The sequence below is a fragment of the Cotesia typhae genome, unplaced genomic scaffold (genome assembly GCF_013202065.1).
Source record: "Cotesia typhae breed Kobodo isofemale line unplaced genomic scaffold, CoteBio_Ctyphae contig_44, whole genome shotgun sequence".
In the NCBI taxonomy this organism is placed as follows: Eukaryota; Metazoa; Arthropoda; class Insecta; order Hymenoptera; family Braconidae; genus Cotesia; species Cotesia typhae.
This window is the reverse complement of record NW_027423753.1, coordinates 1,498,391-1,511,673: the sequence shown is the minus strand read 5'-3', so window position 1 is coordinate 1,511,673 and position 13,283 is coordinate 1,498,391. Positions and strand designations below refer to the sequence as shown.

The window sequence follows — 13,283 nt, the reverse complement described above, 5'->3', positions numbered from 1 at the left end:
GAAATTAAATTAGCTGACTTTTAAAAGTTTTTAGAATTTTTTTTTTACTGGAAAAATTATTGCAAAAAAAATTTTTTAAAAAATGTCACTTGTAAAAATTAATAAAAATTACAAGTGAAACTTTTTACAAGCATTTTTTTATTGTAATTGATTATTAAAAAAATTTTTAAAATTAACAGCTGACTGCTAACTTCAGTATTATAATAAATAATATTTATTTGAAATAAAATAAATATTCTACAACATAAAACTTAAACTTTTTAATTTAAAACAGTTTTCATTATTTAAATTAATAAAATATTAAAAATAATTTAAATTACATTTAAATTTCGCGCTTTAAAGTGACAGGCAGTGCCGTCTGCTGGAAGCATTTAGAGGCGCTGTAAATAGCTAAAAATTTTTTAGCGACAGGTGGCGCCTTTTCAAAAGGACTAATTAATTTAATTTTAAAATATGGCGGGAAAAAAAAATTGCCTAAAAAATAAATTAATAAAAAATTATTAAATCTTTTAAAAAAAAATATTTTTTTACTTACAATTTTTATTGATTCAAAAAATCAAAAATTTTCAAATGTCTGCTAATTTTAATATCACACAAAAAAAGAATAAAAAAAAGGTGTCAAATAATCATACAAAATTGTTTTTATTTTTTATTGTTTTTTTTTTTTTTTTTTCTTATAAAAAATGATGCAACAGATAACACATTTATTAGTTAATAATATAAACTATTGAGCAATATATAAATAGAACGCGATCATTGGTACATCTGTAGTCCAATAATCAAAGTTATTTACGGAATTTAATTTCATTAATTATTAATGAATAATTTTTAATTAAGTCAATAATTACGCCAAAAATATTTCATAAATTTGTCTAAAGTATCCTAAAATAATTAGAATTTAATTGCATGGAATAAAATTAAAACAAAATTTCAATTATTGGACTTCAGTTTAATACGACGGAGAAGTTACAATTTATTTTTTTTTAAATGAGTGGATTTTTTTTTGAACACGAGGAAATCGAAATCTGTGAAAGATTCGATTGTTTGTCGGTGTTTAATTTTACAGGGGTATTCTAAACTAGAAAACCCCATTAATCATTAATTTTTTCTAGATGAAGAAAAAAAAATAAATTATAAAACAAATATTTTTTTTTTCCATTGATAATTAATTCGTATAACTAATTCACATTTATAATCATCATTATTCGACATTTGTTTAAATTACATCGCATGAGTTACAGGCTGTCACACTTGCGAGACTTTTTTTTGTCTAATTCAGTATTTTATAATTTTCGTTGCACACTAATAGATTTTACGAATTTAAATAAGCATTAAACAATACATTTTTATTTAAACTAATTTCAATAAATTTCAGTAAATTATTTACAAAGACCGCATGTTTTTTTTTTTTTATCTCGCATTTAACTTTGTAGTTATATCTATTTAAATTTTTAATTTAATAAATCGCTAATTAGGTAATTATTTAATTAATTTACAGAAATGCGGACACTGTTATAAAATAAAAAGAAAATTACGAAACGTATCGAAAATAATTATTAATAATAAAATCGTAAAATCACAGTGTATTTTTTTTTTTACGCCTAAATACATTTAAATATAAAATAAATAACAATTGTAACAATAGTAATGATAATAATCAACTAAGTAATAATAATAGTAATTGATAATTAATAATTATTACAAACTAACAATAATAATTAATATTTTTTAAATATTTTTTTTTCGCCTTCGCATGTGTGACATTGTCACTTTTATTTTTCATACAAAAAAAAAGAAAAAATAATAATCATTCATTGTATATAAAAATAATTCGATTACGTATTGATATTAAAATGATTACATTTTTAAATAGATTTATCAAAATTATTTTTAAAAGTTTTTTTTTTATATTCATACTTGCAAAATGAATTTAAAATAAAACTTTGGTAATTATTTACAAATTGATAAAATTTATATTTAATTTTTTTTTTATGTTTTTGATTTTTTTTTAAAGTAAAAAAAAAAACGAAACAATAAAAAAAAATTGGATATCACAATTTTCTAAAAAATTTACAAATTTTTTTGAAAATTTATAAAATTGTGATAACAAATTTTTTTTTTTAATTGTTCATTTTAATATCTATTTTTCAAAAAAATATTATATTGATAAAATTAAATAAAAATTCCGTTTGAAAAAAAAAATTAATCTAGTTGACCTCACTTGTAAATATTTACCAAGATTTTTATGAAAAAAAACAAAATAATATTAATAACAATATTTTTTATTAGTATAATGATGATTAATATTTAGAGTAATCGCGTTTCATTGAAGAGGTACCGCTGTGTTATTAATTATTTTTATAACTATTATAATAAAATAATAATTGAATGTCTTATCAAGCAATAAGATCTCAAGACATAATTTTAATCTTCACTCATTTCTGATTAATTACCAAAAACCCTCTCGAAAAAATTGTTGATCTTACAACCAACATAACTCCTATGATTGTTCACATTTCTTTTTAAAAAAATCAACACACAGTCTTATCACAATCAGACCATACATAATCGTCCACATTATCCAGATTTTTGTTTTTTTTTTCTTCAATTTTTTTTAAGTCACCTAACTTTATGTACAGAATTAAATTTTTCACGATTATCATTAGTATGTAAATAAGTTGATTGTTATGATTATTATCATTACTATCATTAATATTATTATGATTATTGTTTAGTGTTATTATTAATATTAATATTATAATAATAATTATTTTATTTGTTTTAATTATTTTTGTGTTAAATACCGTGACGAGCCGAGGCACGAGGTGGTTCGACGGACAACGAGGTAATTATTTAGCCTCGACATCGAAATCGAGGACAAGAAGCTTTGTTTCTTCGGTACCATTACGACTCCCAACAGCACAAACAAGCTTTGTATCACTCGCACGAATCCTCCATACGACGCCACCACTTCCACCGCTTTCTAAAGCCACAAGATTTCTTATAAAATCACCTGAAAATTTTTTTTTATTAATTAATACGACAATTAAAATAATTCCTAATAATTAATATACAGAAAAAAAATTTTATTAAATATTAGGACACAAATTTCTCAAAAATTTTCAAGAATATATATGTTTATAATTAAGAAAAAAAAATTTTGAACTAATAAATTTTTTTTAAAATAAATTTTACTTAATTCAATCTCTTAAAAATTATTTTCTCATAATAGTTCAATAATTTTTTTCTTGAATTATTCAAAAAAATAAATTTTACCAGTCTTAACATCCCACAATTTCACAGTTCCATCATCCGAAGACGTAATAACAAAATGATTATTAAACTGAAGGCAAGTAACGGCCGACTGATGTTTATTAGGCCCAGACAATGTTTGTAAACAATGTCCATTAACAATATCCCAAACTTTAACAGTTGAGTCAGCATTGCCGGACACCAGAATGTTGTTACGTAATTCCATGCCCGACGTAAGCGACTGATGACCCATTAAAGTGTGACGACAGGCCCCAGTCTCGACTTCCCATACTCTGATGCTGGTGTCCAATGATCCACTTACAACATGCACTCCATCGAACTAAGCCCACAAAATTAAAACATTAATTTAATAATTAAAATTTTAATTATTAACTAAACTTATTTAATTAAAATCTACCTGAAGAGAGTACACGCGATTAGTGTGGCCCTGAAGCGTGTGCAGGCATTCCTCACGCTCCGGATTCCACACTTTAACCATGTAATCGTAAGCACCGCTAACAACTAATTTTCCATCATATTGCACGCATCTCACAGCAGCCAGATGACCAACGAGAACGTGTAGACACTCTCCGGTATCTACTTGCCACACTCTCAGTGTCGCATCTCTGCTGCCGCTTACCACCTTGTTACCATGAAGGTGCATACATCGAACCGTCGACGTGTGCCCGTACAGGGTATGAATGCACTGACCCGTATCTGCGTTCCACACTTTTAATGTGCGATCCGTACTGCCGCTTATTACTGTCGTACCTGCCATTTGGGAAGACCACACGCCTCCTGTATGACCCATTAGTGTTCTCAGGCACTAGAATAAAATTATTATCAACACATTAGTTGATATAAAATTTAAAGAGTCAAAACTTTGATTAATATATTTAAAAAAAAAAAAAAAAAAAAAAAAATAATTTGACTTGCAACAATACAAATAATTATTGAATCAAGTAAATTTATCAATTTAAAAAATTTTTTATTAAAATCAAGAAGATAGCAAGTTCTTTAAAATTATTTTAAGTAAAAGATTTAGTTATTGACATTTGCAATTTTATTCTAATTTATTTATTTATTGATAAACCCAACAGCTCTGTTCGACAATTAAGAAATGACCTTGTATCTCGTGAACTATTGACATTTTTAAAGATTTAAGCTCATTCCGATGTTACACTCATCGAGATCTTTCATTTGAGTACCCACATCAATTTTTCATATATTTATATATATTATATATATGTATATATGAAAAATATATCAAAATGCATGTGGGTACTCAAATGAAAGGTCTTGATGAGTGTAACATCGGGATGAGCTTATATTTAAAAAACTGTCAATATTTAAGACAGTATAGTGCAATTTAACAAAACTTATTAATTAATAAAGCAAAATTTTACTTATGGATTCGACTTGATTTTTTTTTTAATTAAGTGTCAATAACTGAGTCGTCTATCTTACTTGATTAAAATAATTTTTTTTTTCTGTATAAAAAAATATAATACCTTTCCCGTAACTGCGGACCAAACTTTGAGAGTATTATCGTCAGATCCACTAACTATACGATTACCGGAAAATTGTAAGCAAGTAATTACATGCTCGTCATGTCCCTTGAGAACCTTTGGCGGTCTTATTGGCTTGGTTCGCCAGTTCATTTTAATACTATATTGACGCATGTAAGCTTGTTTCCAAGGTGAACTACAACTGCTATTACTACGATTGCTCTTGCGCTTAGTAAATGATACATCCTTAAGGTCTTCTATGCCCTCAGATCGGCACTTTTCTTTCCACAGAAGATTGTCATCGGCAAGAAACCGCCAATTTCTACATGTTTGGGCGGCGCGTAATAAATCTCGGGGCTCTAAAAATGCCAAGACGGACAAAGCGAGCTCTTTTGGTAACAGTGATATAAAATCCCGCTGGAATTGGGGCTCTATTACTTGCATCATGTGCCGAACTTGCGTCGGCTCACAGCATTCTATCAACTCATCAATGGCTAACATCCTTTCAGCGTTTGTCCATTTCTGAAATAAATTACAAAGAATTAAATATTGTAATTACAAAATTTTAATAAAAAAAAAAAAAAAAAAAAACAATTAAAAAATTTACTTGGAATTGAATTAACCAGCTGTTCATTTCTGGCGGTGGATTGGCTCTCGTTGGTATTACAAATCTCACATGTTTCCCTTTATCATCTAATTTTTTAGTTATCCTAAACAGAAAATATAATTATTAATTTACATTTATTCATCATTTTAATTCAGGTATTACTTAAAGCTACAAAATTTTTTTATCATTATTTTTTTAACCAATAAAATAATGTGTTTTTTATTCAAAGTGGCAGTAATTATCGGTACCAACTTGGATTTATCATTAAAAAAAAATTAGAAATTTAAAAAAATATTTTGTTTTTAAAAATCCAGAGATAATAATTTTTTTTTTATCGATTCATATTAGTATTTGAACATTTAATTTAATTTGTTTATGTTTTTCTATTGATAAGTTTATATTAATCTTATTTAATTGATAATACATTTTTAAAGTAGTTCAATACATAATAGATTTTTTTCTTCAGTATAAATGATAATAATAAAATTTTTTTTCTTACAAGATAAATTTAGAAATTTAAATATTTTACTTGACTTATTTTTAAGTAAGTCTAAAATAAAATCTTGAACATCAATCAATATCACAAGAAGAGTTACATAATATTTTTTTTTTATTTTTACCTTTATTTTATCATTTTCTAAGTAATTTTTTATGATTAAATTTTAATAATAAAATTATTTGGTGTATTGAAAAAAATAAAAAATAAAAAAAAATGTTCATAATTAAAATCAAGTGCAAGTAATCAATTAAAAAAAAAAAATAAATTATAATAATAATAAATTATTATTATTTTTTATTTTTTTTAAATGTCAAGTCAATAATAATAATAATAATAATAATAATACTTTTTATTCAATAAATTGCTATCTTTCTTTCATTAAAATAATTATAAAATAAATAAAAAAAAATCATTTAATAAATTTTAATAACAATAATAATAATAATAATACTTTTGTTAAATTGCACTGTACTTTTTTAACTATTGATGTTTTTAAAGATATAAGCTCATCCTGATGTTACACTCATCAAGAGCTTTCATTTGAGTACCCACATGCACTTTTGATATATTTTTCATATATTCATATATATATATATATATATATATATATATATATATATATATATATATATATAAAAATATATGAAAAAATGATATAGGTACTCAAATGGAAGCTCTTGATGAGTGTAACATCGGAATGAGCTTATATCTTTAAAAATGTCAATATTTCACGAGATACAAGGTCATTTCTTAATTATGTAGCCTATTCTCTTAATAATATATATAATAAAAATTTACTTACATAATATGGTTAGTCTTATCCTCTGGATTAATTTTTTTACATGGCAAACTAATAAATTGCGTTTCACTTTTTCTTTTCCTAACCGATTGAAAAAGTGTCAATGGTATACTATTAGAGACATCATCACTCGGATGTTGTTCTTCGGCAGTGACATTAATAGCTACAACATGTCTGTACATAACATCAGAAGGAAGATTATCTATCGATTTCTGTACATCTGGATCCGTAGTCAGCGAGTCATCGTCTACTGCTACCTCTTCTTCACAGTCAGCATCACAGAACAGCCCGTTCTCACTAATCTGTAGTAGATCAGACATCAACAGATTAACAATTAGCTTCCCATCAATAAACCAAAAATCCCAACAAATAAATAAATAAATAAACTTACTTCACTCTCTTCTTCACTGGTCTCCTCTCCGGCCTCCTCGGTTTCATCAAACTCCTCCGCGTCAGCCTTCGATAGCAAACAGCTGATTTCAGCGCTGCTGGGTCCAGGTACACTTTCAGCTTCAACAGGACTCGGACTGCTGCCGCTCGGTTTATCGCCCTCGATTGTTTTCGAAGATGATGAAAGTGACGTAGACGGTGACGAGGATGTTGACAATGAGGATGAGGGTTCTGACATTACTGTATCATAGGACCCGTGGTCTTCTTGAGAGAAATAAAAATAATTATTTACTTTCTAGATTTTTATTTAATTTAATCACTTGCTCCAATTACTTTAAATTTTATTTTTATTTTAAAAACTGACGTAATCATCTTAAATATGAATCGATTTAATACCTAACCTCAACACTGATTATCTCCAGCCCACTCCAGAGATAATAATATTTTTTAAATAATTATATTTACAAAGTATTTAATAAAAAAAATTAAATATTTTGTCTAAAAATAATTAAATTTTTTTTTTTAATATTTTTCTTACCAAAGCGTTAAATATCACGAGTCCAGATTTTCTTAAGGCAAAACTCACTATATTTTTGGCAGCTACGGTACTTTAATTAACACGGTGATTATAATTTATATATACATTTATTTCTATATATATCACGTATAATACATGATGAAAAATATATTTTTTTTCTTCCCCGTTTATTTAAACAGTTACTAACCGAGGTTAAAGTATCACGGGGGTGGTGTGGAAATTTATACGCACCAAGTATATACACAAAAAAATACACCTATACATTCATATTGTGTACTCTATATCTATATATGTTTTACTATACATATATATGTATTTTTAGTGTATATGATATATATTTGTATGGTGTTATAAGAAAAATGAAGACGGCAGGTGCGAGGATTATCCGAAAGAGGCGAAGTGAAAGATCGTTTGTACTTTGTATCAGTTCATTTTATAATAAAATAAATTAAATAAATAATAATACTCAAGTTAGCTGACGTTTTTTATTTTTTGATATGACTGTAAAGTTAGCTGTCACTTGACAATTTTTTAATTTTTTTTTTTAACAAATAAATTTGTTCCAAAAAATTATTTTTAAAAAATTGGATTTGTAGTATTTTTTAATTTCTAAATGTCAATTTAAAAAAAAATTTTTTTTTTGCTATAATTTATTTGTTTCAAAAATTCTTAAAATTATCAAATATATGCTAAGTTAATTTTTTTTTTATTATTAAATTAGAACTAAAAAAAATTTTTTAAAAATTTCACGCATTGTTTTTTAAGTTTTTTACAATTAAAATTTTTTTTTATTTTTTTGTAATAATTTTTTCAATAAAAAAAATTATAAAAATTTTTAAATGTCAGCTAACTTCATTTATGAAAAATGACATTAAAGTTATAAATGTTTTTTTTTTTTTTTTTTTAAATTAAATAAATTTGCTCCAAAAAATTAATTCTGAAAAATTGCATTTTTTACTTTTTTAATTTTCTAGATGTCAATTTTTTTGCCATTATTTATTTGTGCTGCTAATTTTAATGTCATAGTATTTTTTTTTTTTTTACTAAATTGGAGGGAAAATTAAAAAAAAATTTTTTTTAAATTGTTTATGTTAAAAAAAAAAATAAATTGACCGGATAAGCAGCTGGTGGACGTTCCTCCGTACTCCGAATCCAGAGATTGCTGGTCCGTGGAGCAACAGCAACCTAAACCGAAGATCCTCCTTTCTTGTATCTTGTGTATTATACCTGTAATGATACATATATGTAAGAAGAGAATTAGAGGAAAGAAGAGAGCTCAATAGGGCTGCAAGCTGCTGATCAGCTTCTTTTTTAACTTGTAGCCTTATTATTCTGTTCTTTGTGTATCTCTAATTTTGTTTATGCGTATGCGGTATAAATATTTAAATAAAAATTTTTGCATTAAAAAAATTACCAGCAAATTTACTTTGTTTATTATTTAGAAATAACTTCTTAGCAATTTGCTGACAAGACATAATTATTTATGAAATTTATAAAACATCCAAAACAATGGAGTAATTGTTTTATTGACTGTCATCCAATTTTTTTTAAAAAATCCTTGAAATGTAATTAAAATAATTAATTTATGCAAATCATTTAATTATTTTTAAGACTTGTAATTTTTTCTGGACAGTCTCCAAATTTTTTTTTTCAATTTCGAATTTCAGCCAGCTGCTCTCTGATGCCTTAATTCAGTATCAAAGAACGGTAGATAAAAAAGAAACATTGCATTTATTTCTTCTCCATCAAACGCTGCCATCTGAGCTAAAATATTTACACCAAAGTCGGTTTCTAAATTAATTTTACAAATAAAATTAATAAATAAAAAATATCAAAATAAAGTAAAGAGCCAATGTAAAATTAAATACTTAATTACGTTCATTTAATATAATTTAAAATTTTAATAATGTCTTAATTTCAAAAATTAGTAAGCCGCAATTTAAAAATTCTCGTCGGAATAAATCTTTAGATTGAAATATGAGGATGCTAATCCAGAAAATCACAAATTTCAAAATTTACATTGTTGCCAGTCTGGAAGTGCGGTTGCGGGTCCGCTGCGTAACTTTACACATATATGATATCCTTTTCACATACAATATACATGTAACTAACACTTTTTACACCCTGTTGCCACGTCTGTTGCGGTACAGGTTTTAAAAGTAGCATTCTTATATCTTTAACAAACCCAAAGAATGAATTTTTTTGGGATAAAAAATTCTACTTAATCTTATTTAATTTTTTTAATAATTTAATCAAAAGAAAAAAATTTTTTTTAAATTTCCACAATAATTTAAAAAAAAATTCTAGATTTAAAATTTTATCATAAAAAAAAAAATTAATGTCTAAAAAATTTCATTGAATTTTTTTTTATTTTAATTACAAATTGATTAAAAAAAAATATTTTTAAAAAATTTCCACATCAATTAAAAAAAATTTCTAGATTTAAAATTTTGTTATAAAAATAAAAAAAAATTAGGAGCTGTCTTTAAATTTAAAGATTAATTTTTCCCAACAATTTTTCTTCCGATAAAATAACCATATATACAAAAATATAAATATAGTTTGATACAAAAAATAATTTATTCAGTATTTCAAAATACTTATGCAAATATGTTTTTTATAATAAATATTTCGAAGTTTTATTTGCATTACGCCCGACGCTATTGATTATTTGATACCACGGTTATAAAATAATAATTATAGTAAATAAAAAATATCTGAATAAATTCTTCGTTATATATATTTTAAATGTGAATGTAATGTAAATTTAGCTCAATGATGAATTAAGTATAAAATATATATAATAATATCATGCGATTTAGTATAAATTGGAGCAGAGTAGGATTTATTGTATGGGAAATAGGATAGCATGTGGGTGATCGTTTTTACCGGCTTCAACACTAAATCCTGAGGCATGTATGTACACATATATATATATGTGGACAATACATAGACCAAATTGTGCATTGAACATTGAGCTTGGGGTCTCACAGGCAATATAAATGATAATGTCTCAGTAGTCGCTACGATTCAGTCCAGAAAGCATCTAGTCCGACCCTTAAAGTAAAAATCTTAAAATTTACAATTTTTATTCCACATACTAATTAATTTTTTTATTTTTTAACAGACTAAAAAATAGTTAAATAAATCTAGAGTGATGGCAGAATTTTTGGGAAAAAAATACAAGCTTTTTAGCAGCGACAAGTTTGACGAAATGATGAAGGCGTTGGGTGAGTACCGGCTTTTTTTTTTTTTTTTTTTTTTTTTAAAAAATATAAAATATCAAAGTGTAGAATGTAATTAATTTTTTGTAATTTTTTATCTTTATTACAGGCGCTAAAAATTAGTTTTTGATTATTAACTTAATTGTCAAAAATAGGAGTGGCGTTTTCAGTTATTACTTGAGACAGATCGTATTATTTATTCTAATTACTGTAATTACCCAGGTGTTTTAGTGATGACCGGGCAGGATTATAAATATATATAGATATATATTTATAATTTTTTTTTTTATATCTTTTTAATTTATTTGCTTTGTATTAATTATCTATAAAGGCTTATTTTATTTTTATATTTGTCTAGTTTAAATTTCTTATCCGCAAAAAAAAAATTTCGGTAAATTTATTATTATTATTATTATTATTATTATTTGTCATTTAATATGTTAAATTATTTCAAATGGATTTATTATTTTTATTTGTGATTTTAAATTACAAAAAAAAATTTTTTTCAGGAAGTTAATCTGACTAATTTGCAATTTAAAAAATTATTAAAAGATTTTAATGAATTTTAAATGGCAATTTTATATTTTTTTGTTGAATTGAAAATTTTTTTATTTTTATTTAGTAAGTAGTTTATTAAAAAAAATTTATTTAATTTATTTAATTAATTTTTTTTTTTGTAGTAAAAAAAGACACACTATACTGCAGTGCAGGAAGAAAACATAATAATAATAATTTGCCGGAAAAATCAATAGTTAATTCACACGCGAAAAAATTAAATCAAGATTTGTTCACATTTAATAAAAAAAAAAAAAAAAATTAAAGATAAATTTGATATCATTGTTTACAATCCAGCAATTTTATTATTATTATCTAGACATTTACAGTGAGCAAACACTGTATGATGTTCATAATGATAATAAAAGTAATATTAGAGACTTAACTGGGCGGGAATCGCAAATGCTTGCTCATGACACGCTATCATTATGTGCGAAAATTGGCTACAGCTTATTATTAACGTTTCAACGTTTATTGCATGAATGACTTTTACTGTTCAGAATGTGTCTCATCCCCGGGATTTCTTAACAATTTATCGACAATAAAGTTATCATCTATTATACAACAAAATGTTTTCGTCCAGAATCAAATATTATCATTACGAGTTTGAGATTTTACATAATTGTCATAACAAGATTCCGTTAGTTGTAAAATAATATCACCATATTATTTTTATTTCATTTTAATAATTTGTGCAGTCACTAAAATATAATTGATTCAGCTTTTAAATTTTATCGTTAATTAAATACATGAGTTATCGACAAAAGTACTTTCACTTGTACTTAATATTAACTAATTTATTAGCGTTATTTTTTTCATTTTTTTGAAATGAAAAAACATTTTATTGCGATAAAAAGAAAGTTAAAGATAAATACTTGTATTGAGATAACTCGTTGATTGATAATTATTTTAGAGGTCAAAGTCCATACTCTAATCTTTTTTATTCGAGTTAAGAGTTCACTTTATTGATTTAACATTGAAAATTTATTATTTCTCTTTTTATCACTTTCTTCTTCGTGAATTTTCATTGATATTTCTTCTTTAATAAATTAATTAATGTTATTGTTTTAAAGCAACTGTTTAAAAATTTTATTATTAAATATTCAATCATTTTAATGATCAATATTTTTTTTTTACAAAAAAAAATTAATGGTTGTAAATCAATAAAATTAAACATTGAAATTTTTTTTTTATTAATTTTTTTTATTTATTATATATTTATTTATATATTATAATTATTTAAAAAAAAAATGAATTTAAAAATTTTTTTTAATCATCAAAAAGATTTTTTCTTTTCAATAAATCTAATAAAAAAAATTAAATTAACAAATTAAAAGCTCAATTAATTTGACTTATAAAAAGTGACATTTAATCCTTGCCTCATAAATTAGACCAGCAATAGAAGTCATATAAATATAATAAGCAGTCTATAAATGAGCTGTATGCATAAACATAAAATAAAATTAATTCTAAGATATGAATTTATAATTTTTAGGTGTCGGCCTGGTGACCCGCAAAATGGGAGCAAGTGTGAGCCCAATTGTCGAGCTGACCAAAGACGACAACGACTTGTACACTCTGAAGACAACAAGTACATTCAAGACCTCTGAAGTTAAGTTCAAGCTCGGGGAGGAATTTGACGAGGAGACACCGGATGGCCGCAAAGTTAAGAGTGTCATAACTTTAGATGGCAATAAAATGAGTCACATTCAAAAGGGAGAAAAAGATACAATCATTGAACGAGAGTTCACTCCTACGGAAATGACTGCTGTTAGTACCTATTAACCAACACTTTGTAGCGTTATTACCACACATCATTTTATTTTTTTTATTTTACGACACACCGTGCTACAAAATTAGACTTCAGTTTGATTCGCTAAAAGAAGAAAAAATAATCCTCCAGACGGATAT

The 13,283-nt window shown here is 25.0% G+C and overlaps 2 protein-coding genes and 1 long non-coding RNA gene across 5 annotated transcripts in view; 1 reads left to right on the top strand and 2 right to left on the bottom strand.

The window, feature by feature from the left end:
* Window positions 1-897: 897 nt before the first annotated feature.
* Window positions 898-7,801, bottom strand: Ago (F-box and WD-40 domain protein 7). Of its 2 annotated transcripts, none has more exons than XM_074245033.1 (8): window positions 7,594-7,801; window positions 7,057-7,319; window positions 6,669-6,967; window positions 5,368-5,470; window positions 4,764-5,282; window positions 3,671-4,078; window positions 3,277-3,592; window positions 898-3,013 (listed from the first exon to the last, which is right to left on the bottom strand). In XM_074245033.1, the coding sequence occupies exons 2-8, from the start codon at window positions 7,291-7,293 to the stop codon at window positions 2,850-2,852; spliced, it is 2,046 nt and encodes a 681-aa protein (XP_074101134.1). In that variant the 5' UTR covers window positions 7,294-7,319; window positions 7,594-7,801; the 3' UTR covers window positions 898-2,849. The 2 variants fall into 2 exon arrangements, with proteins under 2 accessions (XP_074101134.1, XP_074101133.1); XM_074245032.1 differs by having other exon boundaries at window positions 7,057-7,316.
* Window positions 7,802-8,355: 554 nt separating this feature from the next.
* LOC141528596 (uncharacterized) overlaps window positions 8,356-13,283 on the bottom strand; it is a 26,439-nt gene continuing 21,511 nt past the window's right edge. Inside the window, exon 3 of one of the 2 annotated variants that reach the window (XR_012479405.1) lies at window positions 8,356-8,820. This is a non-coding gene — a long non-coding RNA (uncharacterized LOC141528596). The remainder of the gene's footprint in view (window positions 8,821-13,283) is intronic. The other variant, XR_012479404.1, reaches the window with a different exon arrangement.
* The window catches only part of Fabp (fatty acid binding protein), a 4,070-nt gene continuing 1,388 nt past the window's right edge, over window positions 10,602-13,283 (top strand). The window contains exons 1-3 of the mRNA XM_074244647.1: window positions 10,602-10,656; window positions 10,721-10,823; window positions 12,868-13,142. Of these exons, the coding sequence (XP_074100748.1) occupies window positions 10,751-10,823; window positions 12,868-13,142 (348 nt within the window). The 5' untranslated portion in view covers window positions 10,602-10,656; window positions 10,721-10,750. The remainder of the gene's footprint in view (window positions 10,657-10,720; window positions 10,824-12,867; window positions 13,143-13,283) is intronic.

Bases quoted from the DNA above. Each gene is read 5' to 3' on its own strand.
- Ago (XM_074245033.1), bottom strand. From the start codon at position 7,293: ATGTCAGAACCCTCATCCTCATTGTCAACATCCTCGTCACCGTCTACG. The intron at 6,968-7,056 runs GTAAGTTTATTT...GATCTACTACAG, and splicing joins CCAGTGAAGAAGAGAGTGAA to ATTAGTGAGAACGGGCTGTT. The intron at 5,471-6,668 runs GTAAGTAAATTT...TTTTCTGTTTAG, and splicing joins GATAAGACTAACCATATTAT to GATAACTAAAAAATTAGATG.